This window comes from Cryptomeria japonica, chromosome 2 (genome assembly GCF_030272615.1).
Source record: "Cryptomeria japonica chromosome 2, Sugi_1.0, whole genome shotgun sequence".
NCBI classification, from domain to species: Eukaryota; Viridiplantae; Streptophyta; class Pinopsida; order Cupressales; family Cupressaceae; genus Cryptomeria; species Cryptomeria japonica.
In genome coordinates this window covers 639095023-639116688 of record NC_081406.1, presented here as the reverse complement: position 1 = coordinate 639116688, position 21666 = coordinate 639095023, and the positions used below count along the sequence as shown (strand labels likewise).

The 21666-nt window shown below is 36.9% G+C and overlaps 1 protein-coding gene across 5 annotated transcripts in view; it reads left to right on the top strand.

Annotated features, from left to right (window-relative positions):
* Nucleotides 1–21666, top strand: part of LOC131055291 (lysine-specific demethylase JMJ32) — a 65727-nt gene that overhangs the window by 25446 nt on the left and 18615 nt on the right. The window contains exon 4 of one of the 5 annotated variants that reach the window (XM_057989816.2): nt 9394–9458. The exons of the other annotated variants lie outside the window; for them this stretch is intronic. Within the exon in view, the coding sequence (XP_057845799.1) occupies nt 9394–9443 (50 nt within the window). The 3' untranslated portion in view covers nt 9444–9458. Of the gene's footprint in view, nt 1–9393; nt 9459–21666 lie in introns of those variants that run through there. 5 annotated transcript variants of the gene reach the window in all.

Sequence of the window (21666 nt, the reverse complement as noted above, 5' to 3'; positions counted from 1 at the left end):
TTGATTTTCAAATTATTGCCATCAAACATTGACACCATCCAAGTTGATGCATATCAAGGGACACACAATAATTGAAGTTAAGCTTGCATAAATTTCCAGTTGACCACACAAGGCACACTTACTAATGACAAAGAGGCTAGGGGTATGGATTAAGGATTTCACACAAATATACTCAACAAATCTTCCACTCAATCTAACAAACATAAAAAGCAAATTCTAATCTAAAATTCTAATTTAACTTGGAGGAATTGAGAACCATGAATGCAAAACAACATTTGAAAGACAAAATCACCATCAAATCGAACAATGATTTATATTCAAATAGCTGCAGCATATACCAACAATTCTACAAAAACTCTCCCTTACAAATGAGAGACAATGAGGTATATATAGAGTCTGATACAAAATGGATGGCCAAGATTAAAACTAAATCATGGGCCAAGATCATGCCAAGAAAACCCTAGAATTGCCCTAATTAGGGTTTACATAAAAAATGGTGCCAATATATGGCCCAATAGAAAGATACCTAGTCATCGAATAGGGAATCTTCTAGAAGATTCCTCCCGGCATCTCTCTCTTCTAGCATACTCCAAGAATCTATTAGAATAATATCTTTCTCTTTGTGTTATTAATGGTCATTTAAGTTGTTTCTAATTTTGCCTCTAGTTAACGATTGTTTCTTTTAGAAACATTGTCTTTGTTACTCTATTTAAAGGAGCTTTGTCTCCTTGATTAATTGAACAACATCGATTCTTTGAAATCCATTGCGTGTCCTGCATTGTTTTATGGTATCAGAGCTTGAATAAAGAATTTGTGAATTCTTTTCCGAGATTTTTCGGGCCTCTTAGTTTTGCTGCAGATTTTCGAAAATTTTTTGTTCAAAAATCCGTTTTGGACTGTGCTTATGCCAAGTAACGGGATTCTTCCTGTTTGCGTTTGTCTGGCAAAGGTTTTCGGCATTTTTTGGCGCGGTACAGACCCGCCATTTTTTCTGCAACCTACAACTTGGTCAAACCCGCATTTTTTGACTTTTGGCTAGGGTTTTGACTCTCCAGATTCAGTCGAAATTTTTTTCTGAGTACAGATTCGTGGTGGGTTTTTCGAGATCTCAACTGGGTTGTCGTCAGAATGTTTTGGGTGCCTCGATTTTCGAGCCAGCGGATCTAGATTTCGACAACAGATTCCTTCTGGGTTTTTTGCAAGGATTTCTGGGTTCTCTTCGGATTTTTTTGGGTTAGTCGAATTTTTTTCTTGAAATTCGTGCCAGCCGTACTTCATTTTTTGAAGTTTGTACTTGCATCTGCCTCTGTTCCTGCATTGGGATTCAATTTTTTTGAATTCTATGCCAACACCTCTTTTCATTTTTTTCGTTTTTCGTGCATTGGGAAACGTGCAAGATGGTGTCATTGACCAGCTTGATGTTGGAAGGCAGTCAAGTTTTGTGCACTTACCATCTTCTCAGTACCTTGTTTTTCGTGCCTCGAAAAGCGTGAAGATGGCTTATGGGCATTGATGTTTGTTTCGGTTTTTAATATTTTTTACCTAAAAAAAATTCTGTGGGTTTTAATAATTTTGTCCTAAAAAATTATCTGTGGGTTTTTAAATATTTTTTGTCCCTGAAAAAAAAATCATGAGGGTTTATGATTTTTTCCTCAAAAATTGTACTTTGTTGCAGTCTGTTTTTCGTCGCACCTGGAGTTGTTGTGCGAACATCTGCACTAGTCTCTTATTTGCAGTCTATTTCCGGGCATTTTGCTCATCTGCAATAGTTTGGAGGGTTTGCCGATTTTTTCCTCAAAAGCGTGACAGTTGTTCTTGGTGTGTCTCTGGTTACAGGGATGGACAGTTCTCCAACATCAAGTTGGACGGTTGGTGTTGTTTTGGGTATCTCCAAAAGTTCTGCAGTTTCTGGGAGGGTTGGTGGCAGACTCATCTCAAGTGGCAGAGTTAGTGGCAAGCTCTTGTCTTTTGTTGCAGCGTGTTCTGAGAAGAAGGGGGCAACCTTCTCTGTTATTTCTCTTGGTAGTTAGAACGATGACCATTAAGGGAGGGTATTAGAATAATATCTTTCTCTTTGTGTTATTAATGGTCATTTAAGTTGTTTCTAATTTCGCCTCTAGTTAACGATTTTTTCTTAGAAACATCGTCTTTGTAACTCTATTTAAAGGAGCTTTGTCTCCTTGATTAATTGAACAACATCGATTCTTTGAAATCCATTGCGTGTCTCACACTGTTTTAGAATCTAGCCAATAGAGAATCTAACTCCTCCATGGAAATGCTGGGTAAGGTATCTTGCTGTAAATCAATCACGTCCAATGCATCCGAGCAACCATCCAAAGTGTTCTCCCAATTTGGCATGAGCTTCTGCGAACTATGAACATGAATCAACAAAGAGACCAAATTATCTGTCTGACTCTTCTTCAAAGAGTCCAACTGACAAAAAGACATAAGTTTCATCTTGTCTCTTAATTCAGCTAAGTGTAAACCACTAGCATCACTCACATCAACACCCAATAACTCCTCAATTGAGGCAAGGATCCTCAACTGAATATCATGAATTGATCCTTCCATCTCTGTACAACTCAACTGGGCGTTATCATAAGTTGATTTCTTCATGGCTAATGAACAATACCAGCCATGGAAATCATATCTATCTCCACTGTGCACAATATTCTGTCTGATCAATGTGGACTTGGGAATCTTCTTCAAAGCTCTGAGGCGTGGAATAGTCTTCTCCTAGATAGGTCTGAATTCTTCCCAAACTCCCTTCAAATACTGGATTTCAAACATGAGCCCTGTTGTTCTGTCATATGCCTGGACAAACTAAGTAAAGAAATCATCCGCCTGTTTTCTTGCACTTTTAATCCATTTCTCCACCTCCGAGAGTGTATCTCTTGCTGCCTCATTGTGTGAATGTAGTCCAAGATCAATTGCAATAGGGGAAATAAAGGTGGGATTCTCACGCCTTATCCTTGCAATGTATTCGCTAAGTCTGATATTCACTTCTCTGTACTTCTCCTTTTCTGCAATCTCTCTATCCAATCTTGCACTGATTGCCCTAAGGTTATCACCAACGTCCTAAAATTCCTGCTCTCTTGTAGTACGACCAAGAGCAACTGAAGTAATCTGGAAATCCATGGGCGTAGCAATGTTTGCTGTCACACCTCCAATAGGAACAACCACCTGCGCAATCCGCATTCCTGTCTCATCTCTAGCTATGTGTGACAAAAGCTCAGCTCTCTTAGGCTCTTTCTCCTTATTGCTCCTAGCTAAGTAGTCATCAATGTCTTCAATAGGCTGTACCTCTATCATTTTCTTACTTTTCTCCATACTCTTTATCGGCCAATTAGGAATAGCGGAAATCTCCATACCATCATCGAGACACATCTCTCGATCAAGCCCTCTCAATGCCGAGATAACATCATCATCATCATCAGGATTATCCTTGGTCAAATCATATACATTCCTTCCCAAACTAACCTCCAAAAGGACAGTTTGGGATCCCGATTGATCATCATCGTCATTTGGTGGAGTAGATGTCGCTGTGGCATGTAAATCCTGAATATTCTCTAGTAGTATGACTGTGTTGGAACATTGCTCGAATTTCTTGTTCTGTTCTGGCATTTCAACTTCCTTGATTGATGAGACACTTAGAGGTGGTGAAGGAATGGTAGTCTTTTGTTTCTTCTTCTTGACCTCCTCAATCTTCTTCCCTCTAGCCTTGACTTCTCCCGGTGTGTTCTTCCTTCTCTTGGGAGCTTGACTCTCCTTATCTGCATGAATCCTGACATCACTGATAGTCCTCTGATCATCCTCGGAAGCGGATTTATCCGGTTTCATCTTTTCATAAGTGAAGGAAACACCCATATCAACTAATTCATCTGAATATCCACCCATGCTCGGGAGAAACTCAAGACCTCTCTCATCAATACATTCAAATCTGTTTCTTCTGACTTTGACCAATTAGGCAATAGAATTGCCTTCTTCATTTCATTTTCATATTGTGGATGTGTATGATCCTTTTCATCTAACACCTGATCAGGAATGAGGAAAAGTCCACATTTCCTCATGAAATCCACTGACATCCTGGACCACATTCGTCTCTTTACTGCCTGCTTGTCCATCAGGTTGGCTGAATAATCTTCTATGTCTACCTTGTGGACGAACTTTTCTCCCTCGATCCTTCCAACTTTCTTATCTAGATCAAACCTTTCTCTTTTCTTATATGCTGCAAATCGATAGAGTGCAAGCTCCTCACTTGCTGTGCTGGTTGCCAAGGCGGACTGACAAACCTCCAATGTTTTCCCAACTGAAATAGGGAATGTCATGCTTGTCCTATGCTTCTCTTCTGAATAGAATCAAACTCCAGAAGCTGTCTCACCACCTCCAACAAGATCATTCTGTCGGAAGGATACCTAGGAAGCTTGTATGGTTCAGATTGAGATCCGTGAATCCTAAGGTATGTGAAAGTGGGAAACTGAATGTACCACGATACATATTTCTCTATCAGCTCCGTTGCCTCTTTGGACAACCTCTTGTGGACTCCACCTTGTAGCATCCGTGTGATGTACATTGTGAATACATCATTCACTCTCTTCTAATCTTCAATTCTATACATGTTTAGCTGTGGAAAACACTCATAACTCCTGAATTGTCCTTGCCCATTCCCGACTTCACCTTTGCATATTAATCCTTTGTATGTAACAAACCGTGCAAGCAGGTATACCAAGTAGGAATTCATGGTGAATGACTTGGACCACTCCACATTCCTCAGCTAAAAGTCTAGATTGTCACTTATGATTCTAGACCAATTTATCAATGTTCCTTTTAGACAATCCTGGATGAAATAGAACATCCATCCATCATATATTGCACCTTGCGGCATCCCCATCACTCAGTTCAGCAGGAATACTAAATCACTATATTTCTCTTTGAAATCGGTGCACATGAGTGTCTTGGGAGCCTTGGAATGATGAGTTCTAGGCTCAATCATCCACTCCTCATTCACCACGGTTTTGCACACATCCATCTTCTTCTTATATCGGTCTTCATATTCATCCTTGGTTGTATCCTTCATGTTTGCTCCATGTGGAATTCCAAACACTTCAACAATCGCATCTTCAGCAAGGTAGGCAATGACGACACCCTTAGGAGTCTTGATCATTCGAAAGCGAGGATCATAACATCGTGTACACTCTAGGATAAGCTCACTGCACTGTATGGATTGTGGAAATCCAGTGGCTTGATAAATGCGACTCTTCATAATGTTCACATAGGCTGGGGAAGGAATTTGGCTTCCAATTTCGAACATACGTTGTCGCATCTGGTTCATGTTCAGGAAATGCATGTTCGTATCCGTAATCTCCTTCCATCTGGATGACATCTTGGATTCATGATAGAATCCAGTCTCAAGTATCTTTTGTTGTTCTCTCCTTTCCTTGAGTCTGGACTTCGACATCACACCTACACGAAGCTTGAAATTAGAACTTAGGAAAATGAAAATATTCTTGGCAAAATTCCGGACTTCTTAATGATTTAGACTAATTTGGGTATGGAAATCAGGAAAATAATCCACACTCTTGATGGATTTCGACAATTAAATACAAAATGTGACAAAGTTAGGGTATGAAACCCTCATGAAATTCATTAAAATCAACACCTGCTTATACTTAGAAATTTTGTTCAAATTAGAATGCAAAGGAGTATACCGGATCAACAATGACTAAGGAAAAGATGTGAAAGGTTGTGTTTCACACAAAACTAAGTCTGAGGACACCTTTCGAAGTCAACAATGGCTGCCAGCAAATCTGAAGACAACCTGCAAATATACAATTTAATCTCTCAAAACATGTTGCAATCACCCAAATATGCACAATTTTGATGGATATCAATCTTGATGACGAAAGCAATCAAATTCGGGAATGGCTGGTAAAAGTTTAATTTTCTGAGGACAAGCAGCCAATAATGAAGTTGCAGACCTGTGACAATGCTTGAATGGTCTGAGAATTGACTGAAAATGATCCCAAAATACCCCCAAATGCAAATCGCCTAAGTTGGGGTTGGCTGGGCAATGAAAATCTAAGTCTGAAAATGGATGAACAGCCAACAATGGAGGTCACACAAGCTGTAACAATGGCATTAAAACTCAGATCCGAAGTAATCGCAGCAAGTAGGGATAATGGCGGCCACCAAACATGAAGGGAATCCACTCAACAATGGCACAAAAACACTTGCAAAACAAAGTCGTACTTCTCCAACTATGGCGCCACCTCACATAAATCTGAAAATGTCTTCAACATGCACTTCAATCTGCCAATTCAAATCTGATAACAGCAAGTTAAAATGGCGGTATCAAGGAAAAATCGCTGAAGGTAGAGGTGGAAACGTCAATCACCAAAATCGCCAACTTCACCCAAAATGGCGCTACCTCCAAAATCGTGGCACTATGGTATCAATGGCAGCCACCAAACATGTCGCTAAGCTGGAAAAAATGGAGAAGAATGGCAATGTGGATAGTCTTCAATCAATTGCTTCACTTGGACATTCTACCAAAAATCGCCAACTGGAGAGGAAATCACCCTTACATGGATACACTTAGTAATAAGATAATGCTAGGGTATCTCCTTTTGAACTTGCTTTCACCATCGACTTTCACCACACAAGCAATGTGGGATAAAAAAAACTTGTTCTTATACTTGCTTGGCAAAAAACCGATTTGCTTCTAGAAGGTTGAAAACATTAAATTCTTATTGCAAATCATTAAGTGTTTTTCTTTTATTTTAACTAATAGTTGCTTTTCATAAAATAAACAATCAAAAAGAGGCTCATTTATTAAAATATTCCAATTTAAATCCAAAATGGCCAATTGGGAAAATTGATCTATGAATTAAAAATCCTAACAAAAATCACTTGAAATCATCAAAATATTCCCATAGGGGAAAATCAACCCTAGTTTGGATGAATATCCGGACTCAAAAACATCAAAATATCTCTCAGTGGAAAATCGCCTTGAGTTAGGAATGAGTATCCGCACAAAAATCCTCAAATTCTTGTCACAAAAGTCTTGGTGGAAAATCAACCCAGGTGTGGAATCATCACAATCGTCATCCGCAATCCCATCCATACTCCCGGTGGAAAAACGAGGGTAGTGAGGATAAAATCCCAACACTTAGCCAAAATTCAATGCATCCAGGGGAAAATCGACCCTAGTATGGATTCACAGTGGTGGAAAAATGAGGCAAGTCTGGATTTCAGGGGAAATCCATGTCCAATCTGGATTTTGAGTGGGGAAAATCATGGGTAGTCAAGAATATGAAGGGAAAAGCATCTCTAGTGTGGAATTTTGACCTTTTAACCCTTAGAATATGGATTTTCATTTGGAAAATGATGATTTTTCCACTCAAAATCATTAGGAAACTTCAAAATTCAAGATAATCTTATTTGGACTTGGGCATATTTGCCAAAATTTTTGAGCGAAAAATAAGGAAACCTATCAGGATAAAGTGCAAAATCAACTTGAATAACGTCCTAAGTGAGAAAACAACTCCAAAAGTTCCTGGAATACTTTAGCACTTTAAAATCATTGTCGTGGACGTTCAAAAACACGTTAACGCTCAAAAGGTCTACACTTACTCAAACTTAGGATCATTTAAAATCTCAACTTTACGTGCTTGATCCTATAACTTCAAAAACCCTAAATGACACTAGGCATATGATCAAAACTGCGAAACTCGGGCACGAGAAACTCAAAATTGCTTGCTAAGATGCCAAAACCCTAAACTAACCAACGCAAGAAGCAAGAAAAGAGGGGGTCCCCGTTAGCAATGGGGCGATGTGTGAAAAGGTCACAACACGACCCAACAAAGGTAGAAAACCCATGAGCTCAATGGCCTAGTAGGGGTTTGAACCTTGGTGGCTACCTCACCAATAGAGTTTTTCTACCACAACACTAAACGTTCAAAGACATATTTAATATATGTAGATATAGATATATGATTTTTAATTTATAATTGATATAGTTAATTTTTGCTCGAACAAAGACATACAATTCATTATGTGAGCAATATATCTAAAGTGCTCCACGTAATAAATCTGAATGACAATGAACAAGCTTACAGAGTTGTAATAAAAGAGCCTCCAACACGCAATCAGTAAAATTTGTCTGTACCTAAAATAGTAGTTGCAAGCTAGGTATTGCCAAAACCAGTGACTTGCTAATCTTTTACTTCAGCTAAACAAATGCCTTTTGTTGAATTCTACCCCATATAAAAGACTTACCAATTGCCATCAGGGAATATAAAGCTTTGCAACTATGGAATATGATTTGATAAACTGAATATGATTTGATAAGCTTTCTCAAATATTGAACTACCCCTAGAAAACTCCTTGCCTCAATCACAATGAAAGTCTTGGATCACTTCAAAATGGCTTCCACTTTTACTAAATTCTTAATGATTGCTGGATCTCTGTCTGATAAATTTTGATCTCAGCTACTTCATAGACTTAGCCAACTATTTGGTGTATTTGGTGTCTGCCCTTTTAAAAAGTTAAATGAATATTTTCCTATGTAATCAGCAACATGAATATAAACAACAAATTCTATTTTCTACAATTCATGGGTTAAACTCTATTTTATTTACTCAGTATATCTCTATGCTATGGAAATGCCCTTAAGTTAAAAAAAAAAATTAGTTTGTGTCTATTTTTCTACAAATTTTTACGATTTTTTAAAATCCAATTTTTTACCCATTTGTTCAAAAAAATCTTATACTTTTGGTTTGCCGATTTTCTCTCCAAATGATTTTTGTTAGTATGATATAAAGCATTGCAATTGTGGAATATGATTTGATAAGCTTTCTAAAATATTGAATTAACCCTACAAAACTCCTTGCCTCAATCACAATGAAATTCTTGGATCACTTCAAAATGGCTTTCACTTTTAGTATTTGTCTGTTAACTTTTGATCTCAGTTACTTCATAGACTTAGTTAATATTTGATTTGACTTAGACAACTATTTGGTGTATTTAGTGACTGCCCTCTTAAAAAGTTAACTGATTATTTGCCTATGTAATCAGTAATATGAATATGAACAACAAAAAAATATTCTCTACAATTCACGGGTCAAACTCTTTTTTATTTGCTCTTTATATCTCTATGCTATGGAAATGCCCTGAAGTTATTTTAAAAAATAGTTTTTTCTCTTTTTCTACAATTTTTTATGTTTTTTTAAATTCGATTTTTTCCTGATTTTTTCAAAAAATCTTATACTTTTGGTTTGCCGATTTTTCCAAAAAATCTTATACTTTTGGTTTGCCAATTTTTTCCCTAAACGATTTTCACTACTATGGGTTATACTGATAGCAATTTATATATTTATGTGCATACTTACACAGATGATAAAAATGATTTCCATGCCCAAGTGGGCAATGCAGATAAGCCTTAATCCTTGGTTTAAAATTCTAGCACAAAGGAGGACTCACAATAAACTCTTAAGAGTTTGGAAAGACACTAAATCTTGAATATAACACACAATGGTGGTGTCAAGGCACTATGGTTTGATAGATTATCCATTGGGATGCACCCTGGTTCACAATATGAAGTATTTGAGATGCTCTATCTCATGAGTTGTTAAATTGGGTTTATAATGGATTACATCTGGGTTAATATCAAAACTACTTTTGCATTGTGACTGATTGCAGCTTGAATAACATAGGACTTATTTTGATTACAAAATTGTTCATTTTCAGTTACATCCGGATTTTGTCAGGAGTACTTCAACATTAATTACAATCAAAATTCTGATGTTATTGATTTTTTGATTATACCTTGTCACATCTAATAAGGTGGAAAACTAAGGCAATAAAAGCTAACTTTAAAAAAAATGGGTGGCATCTAGATGGATATCAAGATCATTTCCAAAATTTCAGGTAAATTAGGGCCGATATAATGCTTTTAATAAGTTTGTTAGATTTATTCAAAAGTAATAAAACATTAATGTAGCTCAGTTGGTATTAATTTTAGACTTGTATTCAGTTTCAGATCAAGATATTAATCCTATGAGATTTCTAGATCAAGCCCAGATTTCATGTGTTCGTAATCTTGAATGCAAGATTTCAACAATGATTATAAACTCAGGGCTAGAGGATAGAAGAGCATTCAATCAAAGGAATTTGGAAAACGAAGAAAATATAGAGCGAGATTGGCAGAAGAATACATGATTTAGTGAATCTCCAAGTGCAAACCCTAATGTGTGAATCTTGAAGTCAGGCAGCAAAATAAAACTCAATTATCTCACAATTGCAATGAGCCTCTGCATGGGCTTACACAAAGTTGTCTGCACTTCAAATGACTACCACCTCTAGCCTGCAACAAAGCTCACTCAGCCCACAAGTCACAAGCTTGCAACTTACAACCTATGGAGGTGCGAATTTAGTAACTGTGTTTTTGCCTATGTTAAGCAGAACCGAGGCTGGAGAAGATTCATGACTCCACAAATTTGATAAAGCAAGCAATTTACTTACAGGAATCCATCAACATTGTGGGAGGATGCGTAGTTATGAATTGTCCAACTACTATGAATCCAATCTGATATGCCTAGTTATGAATTGTCCTACCACGAATCTGATCAGATATACAGTTGTGGGTGATAGAGATATATTCAATACAATCTTTATCTCAAATAATTTCGACAATTTTAAACGATTCTGGCAAAATTAAAAAATCCAGTATGAGCGATTTTCAAGCGTGAATGCCAACATAAGAGGCCTATCAGCTAATTTGCAAGGCCTAAATCTGTATGACCATATTTAAACATTTCTGCTGTAAAATTCAATCAAGATTTTAGGAAGATTGTATTGGATGGGTCCAAACTTCATGACACGGTCTGTAATACATGAGAGTGTAGCAGTAACCATTTAAAAAATCTCCAATGGTAGCACTACAGATCGCGCTCTGATTAAAGCCCTAAACAATCTCTACACAGTAGTCGGAAAATGTATTATCAAATATGCACAATCAGAAAATGCAAAAAGTCAAAGGCAGGTGCTTGTCACTACATCGTGTTTAATTCAACTCCAATGATGTAAAATATTAAAATACCTACCTCAGGGGATTGCATTCATCGTTCAAATACTAAAACATATTTTTTTTCTAAGTGAATCTTTTGCCTTAAAATAAAGAAAAATAAATTTAGAAGCTAATTTTCAATATCAATTACTAATTACAAAAAATAATAATGTCATTAGTTGCAACTACTATCATATGCATGGTCACTTACCCATCTATTACTAATTAAATGATTATTAATTAATTTGTGACGTACATACGGTGCTTAAATTCCTTTTTAAGGAATTCCTTTCACCCACCATTCGTCTGAATTCAATTTTGTGTAAGGCTTGGAATTTGTGCTCAATTTTAGAACAGAAGAGAGGAGAGTCGGTAAAGGATCAAACTCGAAGGTTCTAAGTCAAACTAGATTGAAGAATGACATAATTTGTAGGTTTTAGATTCGAATCAATCATATACATATATTTCTCAAATCATAGTATAAGTATTAAAAGAAGTTTAATTTTTACATTAATATATAGTGATCATTATAGTATAAGTATTAAAATAAGTTTAATTTTTACATTAATATATAGTGATCATTGTTTTAAAATTAAGATTAATTATTATAATAATATATTGTGAACATTGTATTGAAATTAAGATAATTTTATACTTAATATATAATGTGTGGAGGTGGGTGATTTTTGACATTCGATTGACAAGGATCTAAGGAAATGCGATACACATAGGATTCTTCACATAACTATGGTGATAGGGTGGAGAGTTGCATTGAGATCTCAAAGAGGAAGGATTCAAGATACCGTGATTTGCTTAAGGGCCTATATATAGCTATGAATTTATTTTTGTTGATTTAATGTATGTTGATGAGTCTTGTAACCAAAGCTTTCCTAGCTTTAATGTCTTGCCTCTTGTAAAATCGTTGTAGACCTAGTGGTAGCCTTGGCCTATCCATTTGTTAGTTGGCTTGTATGTACCTTCTTGACCTTTCACTATTAGTTAATTTCAGTTTCCAAGTTCTCTCTTGATCTATCTCCTTATATAGAGATTGGAGGATGAAACTGTGCAAAGCGATAAACATGACATGACTCATGTAATGCTAAAAATAGATTTAAAAAATAGAAAAAAAATGTCACTAATGACTTCATTACAATTGTAAGCCTTATCTTCTAATAATTGAATATTATTCTAATACATCCACCTTAAGGGTTATGTCATTGAAAACAAAACATATCAAACCAAAAACATCCTGACCATGAATTTGCCATTCTTTAGAAGCTTTTCTTTGAAAACAAACCATACACTAAGTAGAAGCTTCGTCAAGTTGCCTCAAACCTTCGTAAAGGTTTGGCTCCTAGGTTGAATTCCCAAGTTCCTAAATTACCACTTCACCAAACACCCATATCACAAATCTTTGGAACCATTGGACGATAATACATGTTGAGATATACTAATTTAGCTCCATCAAGTTGTCTCATAACCCTGAGAAAGGTATGATTCCCAAGATCACAAAGTCCCAAGCTAACTAGGTAATCATCCATTTTGAGATTTTATCTATACTGAATTCCTTCCCACCTTCAAAGTGTGGGCTTCTTAAAATATTTGCAATTGATCATTCATCTTGACATAGTAATCTTCTTAGGCTCTCCTAACAATGCATCCATAAGATCTTCTATATGGTGATAAAGTGTATCGACATTAGCTTCAAGAAGTACCTTAACACATTTTACTTCAAGATACCCATACACAAAGTGCATGTCTGTCTAACCCTCTAAGTTTGCTCCATCTTTGTTTGTATCAAGTAAGATGGCATTATATGCAATTACTAGTCAATGTTGCTACTACTATCATTGCAAAAGTATGACTCTTTGAATTTATGCATCTCCTTTTATTCAATTTGACTTCATTAGCTTCATTATGTTGTGTAGGTTGATTCTACACTTTAAGCATATAAAACAAAGTGGTCTTCCCCAAATCGTCAAACCCTAACACACATTTATAGGACACCTAGGCAACAAATCGTCTACAATAAGGTCATAAAACTACTCGAGGATTTCAACAAAGGTAAAACCTAGTAAAAGGTTTGTTGAAACCCTAGTTGTGATTGCATATGATTCTTCACATAACCATAGTGTTAGGGAAGAGACTTGCATTGAGATCTCAAAGATGAAGGGTTCAAGGTAGTGTGATTTACATAAGGGCCTTTACATAACCATGTTGTCAGGGAGGAGAGTTCAGTTGGAACCCTTGTTGAGGACAAGGCCTTTTGCTAAGGTGCAATAGTTTCCCATGAATGATAGGATCTCCTCTTCAATTTTAGTGTGACATCAGGTGCAAATGCCATACCTTTGGGTCATAAGTGCTTCTTTTGGGGTTTTAGAGCATTCAATGCTCAATTCCATTTGAATTTACAACATTGTATTGATTTGCCTTTTATAAAGGTTTGATGCAAAATTTGGACTTGCAAGGATACATCTCATCGAGAAATTTGTTAGTTATTGGGCAACTTTGTAGGGTTTGGAGAATTTGATTCATGGCATTAGGGGTGATAATTATTCTTTAATTCTTTGCTAAGAGCCTTCTTAATAGTGGTTTGTTCATATACTTAGTAGAGGAATGAGATGTGAATGGGAGTTTGTGATTGATAGATGAAGCTAGACTCTTTTTAAAGGAGTGGTAGCCAATTTTTGGTTTTACTTAATGTGTGTGGGGTTAAACATCAATTTGTATTAAATTACACAATTTTTTGTCTTAATATTGGGATATTTGTGTGCTTACCAAAATTTGTAATTGCCTTGGAGTATTTTGATTTTAGATAATTCTTTTCAAGTGGTTGGCGAGAGGTTTATGCTCGCATGTGTCAAATTGTATTTCAAAGTCTCTTCCAGTATCATTAATTTGTAATTGAAGCTTGGTGTATGGTGGGAAACGATTGATTGTGAAAGATTAGTGCTAAACTTTCTCTTTTCACATTTTGGGACATTTAGAAAATTCTCTTCACATTTTGGGACATTTAGAAAATTTGTCTACGTTAGTTGGTGGAATTTAAGAGGCAATGGATGAAGAAGAGTTAAACAATTGATCCCTTAGAAAGGATTTTAGCTTAGGTATTGCAGATAGTGGATAGGGATCTCAAAGGCTCTCCTCATCCATTCTCCCAATACGAGATCATTTGATGGCTAAGATTTTTTATTTATTTTACTAACTCAATATAACTTAATTCTTGCAAAGGTTGGTGTTTAAATTGTCCTCAATGCTTTATGAAGTTGAGCTTGATTCAGTTGAATCTTAAAAAAAATGCTTCTATATGAAAGAACATATTTTGTTGTCAAAGCCTAAAGATGGACCTCTAAATATCACTGGGGAGATTCTAGGAAAAAATGCTTCTATATGAAAGAACATATTTTGTTGTCTAAGCCTAAATACTAACCTCTTAATATCATTGGGGAGATTCTAGGAGATGGTCCAATGTCAAGAGCATCAAAGAGGAGTCAATGAGCTCAAATGATGAACAAGAACTTCATTCAAAGATTTTGACCATCTCTTATTAGAAAGTGAAAATTAAGCTAAATTGTGGGTTGAAAGGTGAGTTGGTGGAAATAGTGACATTATATATCTAGTTAGCTTTTGGACTCTATGGGAGAGTCCTATTTAGATGAATTAAGTTTGCACTTAGCGACTTCTAGCTTTTTTCCTCATTTCATGTAGTTGAGACACGTACTCACCTATTGAGACACAGAGTTCATGCATACTTGACACAGGCTCAAACACTTTCTTGTTGATCTTAGTGTGTTACACATTTAGAGGATAGTCAGTCATTCAATATTACCTTCTTACTTCCTCTAACTTTCATATATATGAAAAGACTGTCATTGTATATTTTCTCTCTCTTTATATTATATGATAGATATTTTATTGTGCAAAATTTTGTTCACTAGTGGAAGGTTCATTTGTGCTTTTAGATGTTGGTTTCCCCAACATGGTATTAGAGAGTGCAACTTCTTGACATTCATGGCTTGATTCGACACTAATATTTTATAGAGATATTCTGGTGAAACCAGTAGAAGTGGGATAGGAAATCTAGGGAAGATAATTTATAAGGATATTTTGGGAGACAAGAAGAAAAATAGGAGTATTTTTTTGAGTCTTAGATCTAGGAGGGTGCAACACCGTACTTTGCAACTACGTCAATTTTCAAGGAATGCTAGGATTTTTAATCCCTTAATAAAAGCTCTATCAATTGTTAGTGTAGAAAGTAGATGTTACTTACAAAAACTGAAATAAACATGGAAAGTGTTGCTTCTATTTTGAAGAAGTGGTGTAGGTGGAAAGGAAATTTTCCAAGTGTAGATGAAGCTTTTAGTGGATTGTGTTTTCTTTGTCTCACCATCTCAATCAAGTCGGTTGTTTTTTTATTTTGCAACAAATTTGACAAACATACCAAAAAGGCCACAAACAATTGGTCAAGAACAAGCTATTGACAACACAGGCTCAAACATACCACTTACAAGGCACTAGCAGAACAACTAGTAACCCACATCAAGGGTGGGGAGAGAAAACATCTAGAACTCGAGGAAGAGTTTGGGAGAAGGAAGAATGATCTCTCATTTGTCAAGGAACATTAGTCCAAGCAATACTATAATTTGAAACAACATCGCAAGGGGGTTCAAGAGGGGGAATCCCCATGGCGAGGCTGTCAGCATAGGGAGCAAAATGCTTACAAGGTGAAATATTTGCACCAAAGGCTGGAGTAGAACAAGGGCAACAAGTAGAGTACGGTCCGTGGGGCTAGATGGGGCCACATCGACAACAAGAGGTAGAGAGAGATTCACGGCGTCTGAGGAGGCCAAACCAATAACAAGAGGAACATCGTCCCAGGAGGAATCAATCACTAGCCTCCTTCCACCAAGTAGCAACGCCCTTACGATGTGAGAGAACAATCTGTCGCCAAGTGATTAGTAGGGAAACAATGACAACATCGTAAGGGGAGGCCCATATAATCCAACAATTGAGTCCACGACCTATTCCCAACCATGAGAACCACATCTCCAAGAAGGGGAATGGAGGTTACAATATCGATTAGGATGTGTGCAAAAGTAGAACCCATGGAGGAGGTGGCATCATCGACTTTCAAGAAGTAGTCGATAGAGTTACCAATGACCTCAAAACAAGAGCTCTCCGAAAAATGAAGGGGGAGATTCAGGAGACGAATTGAACATCTTGTTAAGAAGAGAGTTTTGGAAAGTTTCTTGTTAATTTGTCTAGTTTGAGAATAATTAGCGTTTCTAGGTGGCGATTTTAATTTTATTCTTTTGGCCAAAGATAAGATAGGAGTTGTCTTTGCCAAGATTAAGGTGGCATCTACCTTGTAAATCCTATTACATGGTTCCAACATCCTTTGGAAGTGTCCTAAGACACTTAGGGTGTATGGGAAATATAATTTGTAATATCTATCTCACTATTGTTTGTAAGACATTCATAAGGGGTGATGGGTTCCACTAGCAATGGTAAAGGTGGGTTGTGAACACAATTATTTAATATTGTTTTCCTCACATGTGGATGCCTAGAATGATATAATTAATGACATGGGAAGTGGAAAAATGAGTGACCTTTGGGCTTCTCCAAGTGGGCACTTGGAAGAGGCAATAGGTGTCTCTTGGTATTATGTCATTTACAACATTAAATGTAATATTTATCTTCCATGTTTGGGTGCCCAAGTTGTAGGGAAAGTATTTAAGCCAAAACCCATGTCCTTTCATATGTTGTGGAGGCAATCCAAGGGTTCGGGATGTTTGGAAGAAAGCCTTTTTGGGATATCTTATTTGGTGGTTTTGGAGCTCTTGTCATTCTATATAAACAACTCCTTAGATGTAGAAATTAAGGAGGACCAATTGAATGTAGAGTTACTATGCAAGAACAAGGATAGGTGGGAAGCATAAGGAGGTTGTTCGTAAGTAGATAGGTGCTGCCATGTTGGAGGATAAGAAGAGAATGAAAGTGAATGTCTTGTAATCACATTTATTGGTTGATAATGCATACTTGAGTTTCTTTTTGGTGGAGTTTTTTTCTCGCAAGAGTTTCTCCTTGTAAATCATGTGTTTATTGATGCTCTTTTGTTGTTGATTTGTGCCTCATTGCCACTATCTTATGGTGATCTTATGCTTTGTTTATTGCTATTATAAGTTCACATAAGGCAATGTTTCAATTAGATATGCGTAAGAAGGGTTCAAACCCATTTTATGTTAGCCATCGAGGAGAATAGAGCAAATCTCATGAGAGGTGTGATTGAAAACGAGAAGAGAGAAATATTTTCACCAGAGTTGGGAATTGGCGAGAGACAATGCTCCCTACCTTGTACATTAGAATTCTCTTTCATTGCACCCCAAAGAGCGCATAGAAGAAGGACCTTTCCTCTTAAGAATTACAGTCTAGGCGATGCTATCGTCTGCGACCCCATTACAATGGGACATAGGAGGTGACCCCATTAGGGTATCAAGAACAATTGAAGAGGGGAGAATATTACTGGGCAAGACATTGTCGTCAACTAAAGGAGAAGGTAGAAGCTGCAAGGAAGCACTTGAAGCAATATGAGGACATGAAGTTGGAGGAACCATACTTGGTACATCTGGGCACAAGAGAACCATATTTGGAGAAAGACACTCATAAAGATCTTGAGAAAAACAATTGTTGAAAAATGAAGGAACATAAAAAGGTCATGTGATTTTGTTTAACATTCTTTCATCAAATGGGCGTTTCTTTATGCCTTAGAAGAGATTAGTTTGAGGCCAAGTGGCTAGTAGCAAAGCAACAATGATAATGAAAGGGGAGCCCCTCATTATCCAACTGCTGTGTCCAAGGCCTATCCCATACCAACAGGACCACGTCCCTCGAGAGAGGTTTAGAGGTGTCCATGTCAACTTAAATGCAAGCAGAGATGGAATGACCTATGTGAGAAGTTGAATCATCAATTTTCAAGAAACGACTAAGTAAGTTGCCAATGGCCTCATAGCAAGAGACCTCCAAAAATTGGTGGGGGAGATTTGGTAGTCTGATTCAAGTGGGACGCACATGAAGTGGTATAGTGAGGGGATTGGAAGAAGAGGACAATGATTTAATGGAAAGAGAGTGTTCTCTCCAAGCCCAATTTGACCAAGACCAAATCATGATCCTCAAAAGAAGCAAAATATGCAATAAAGAAACCTTTGGTGCAAGGGAAAAGCTCAATCTTACCCGACATAATAGGCTTCCAGGAAAAGGGAACCCAGTTGTGTAGATTCAAAAGAGAAGGCCAGAGATTGCAAAAACAACACATTAAGCCTAAGGTTTGGTAGAAATCCTCATTTTCAACTACGTTTCCACCACAAATGATCATAGGTGAAGTCTTGGCACAGGGAAGATGCTGAAGCAGTTATGTGGGCCATACATGAACAAACTTGGCAGCTTGAGCAAAGCTTCGCATGCCAATAGCTCCGGGAGGATGAACAAAGCCAACAGGAACAACCTTACATCCACTCAAAGACCCGACCGTAGTAGAATTTTTTTGAACAGGTACTACACCTCCCTACATAGGCTGGGAAGAACGAATAGCAAAAGTAGAAAGATCTACTGTAATTGGGAGAGTTGCACATGAGGGGGGCATATGGACGACTTTGTTTGTGGTAGAGCCCACTAAAGGAGGCCCAACAACACTCACAATCCCTAGAAAGAGGGATGCACTGACAACATCAAGTGAAGGAGACGTGTTGGTAGAAGTGTACATTGAACCAAGAGTCGAGGTCTTAGGGGGCACACACGCAAAAGTTGGAGTAAAGAGCACTTGGGCGGGGAGGGTCTATTTTGAACCTTCTATCCTAGATAATATTTGATTATTGTCCGCATGAGGTAGTGCTAAAAAACATGACACGAAGCCTATTTTTTAGCATCATAAAGAGAAAAACATCTAAGCATGGTAAATCCATATTAAGGCAATTTAATTTCAAATTTGTATATAAGCTTTAGATGTTCATGTTATAATAGTTAGAGCCTTGTATCTCATCCTTTGATTGATTATTTGGATAGAGATTGAATGTCACAAACTTGGATATTAGAACATACATATTTCTCAACATTTGGTATTAGAGGTGAAGATTAATTGGTTTTGCTTATTCCTTTGTGCTTGATTTTTCGACTTGACAAGCTTGTGGAAATTCGCTACAAGGAATTAAAGGTTGTTAAAGGCTTATGACGTTGTGATGAATGTTTTAAGTCCACGATTGTGGATTTTTATGGAGTTCGTTATGTTTTGGTAACTTGGAGATCTTGTTTAAAATATGTGTATCCTCTTGTTTGGTGGTTTTGTTCTTTTACCTTGTGGTCATGTGTAGTGAGTTTGTTCATATTGGATGGGTACCTTTGACATCCTAGTTACATGGAGAAACATCAACAATTTGGACTATAGAATGAAGTGCTTATGTTGGGTTCATAGTTTCAGCCCATTGTTACATAAAAGCATTGGAAGATAATTCATCGACCTCTTTTTGAGTTGTGGAGCCGATATGTTTCATGTGTTATAAGCTCCTAAACAACTTGGTTTTCCTGTTAGGTTGCAAATTTTTGTTGTTTTTAGTTGTCGGGTTTGTAGATCTGTGCTCATTCCATTGTTGAGATGACATGTTTGATGTGTATATTTGAATGTTCAAGTAGATTTCATATTTACAAAGATGGTTTGGCAAGTTTTACATTCTAACCAAAACCTGTGGTATATAGATACGTAATAAGACTATATTTAGGTTGTTATAGATGAAGAATTTTACAGGTTTGCATGGTTACTTGGAGGGTTCATTATTGATTAATGTTTACTCGTATGTGGGTTGGTTTTGCAAATTAGGTCTAGGATAGATCTTAGTGTTTGAGTCTTGAAAATTCACATGTAATTCCCGATTTTCTCTGTTGTGCATGATATTGATGTGGGGTTGGATCTTTTTGGGCTTTTTGAGATTGGAGCATTGACTACATATTTCTCCTTTGCGATGTTACATATGTTCAAATCTTGTAAAATTGTTTGATGTGGATTTTGTTTGGTAGGTCTTATTGTTGGACACCATTATCACATTGGTATGTTGATTGTAGTGAGAAAATAATTTTTTGGTAGTACTTGATATAGTTCATTTCAATCTTAGTTGTAGTTTATGATGCTTGTGAAGATCTATTCACTTTGGTTGGCACTTTTGTAATTATTTTGGTCATCATACCATATATAACTTTGTATTACTTTGTGTAGTTGCTTTATGTAGTTAAATGACGTGTTCTATCTTTGTTTTTTCAAAATTTTGGTTTTAAGCTATTGTTGTTGTAGTGTGTAGTTAACCATGGATAATTTTGGGAAGATGGATAGTCTTTTGCAATGGTTGTTGGTGTCATGTAGAGTTTTTGTATTATGCCTTTCAATTGTAGTGTGAGTTTGACATCTTTGGTTCTGTTGACAAAGGATGTGCAATATTGTATTTTCTTGGTTTGGAAATTGTGGTTTGACTCTTCCCTTAGGAGCTCTTGGTGTTGAGGACACAAATGATCTTCAATTAAAAGATAATAATCATGATGCTTGGATAGCTTGGTTACATGGTTTAGTGGAAGTTTTGGTAGTGATGACGATTTACCATTTGAGAATGGTTGGTTACCTGTATGTGATTGGAGATAGTGACATCTTGGTTTGCCATGGAGGACTCTTGAGTTTTTGGTGAGGTGTTAGTTTCTGGTATGTTCTTTTGAGCATATGATCTCGTTGGAGGAGATGCGAGATCGCGGTGTTATGTTTGTGTTCTTCATTTTGCAATTGGAACTTTGACAATGGTTTTGTTTATTCTCTTTGGTTTTGAGAATTAATCATTTGCTTGGAGCTTCATGATTTTGTAGGGTTGCATTTGAAGTTGACATGGATTGATTGGTGGATGCTCATGGAAACTAGAGAAACTAGGGAGAGGCTAAGAGATCTCAGGTTTTTGGGATCACGTGTTGAGAAGGTTACTCTTTTTAGTAGAAAGATCCAAGAGCCCATAATCAGTAGTATGTGAAATATTATAATGGGGAATGCACATGCATTCAGGCACACTGCTCAAAAGATAATGGCTCGGAAGGCTACAACCCTCAGGGAAGTCTCACTGACTTACAACAAGATTCAGACTACAATTCGGAAGAAATGAACCGAAGGAATAGCATCTCCGAATGTTTGATTACAGTTTCAGTTAAGTACAGTTGTTTGCTCAGCAACACCAACCTCCACACAATCACAATACCGAAGGATAAATCACTTGTTCGCACTTACACCACTCTCTGATAATGCAGACACAACATTGACACCTAAATTGCGTGACAATATCACCTATATATACAATTCATCAATCTTGACAACAAGGTTGGCTAAACCCCGAACCCTCAATTACAAAATTACATCACATGATACAAAGATTGACCACTGGACCAATATAATGATTTACATAGCATACCATGGACCTAATTCAAATTCCCAAACACACAACTCCACTTGAAATCACACCAAGATCAACTGCAACACGCTACACCACGAGAAATACCGCATAACACGAAATAGGACCGATTCATAGAAA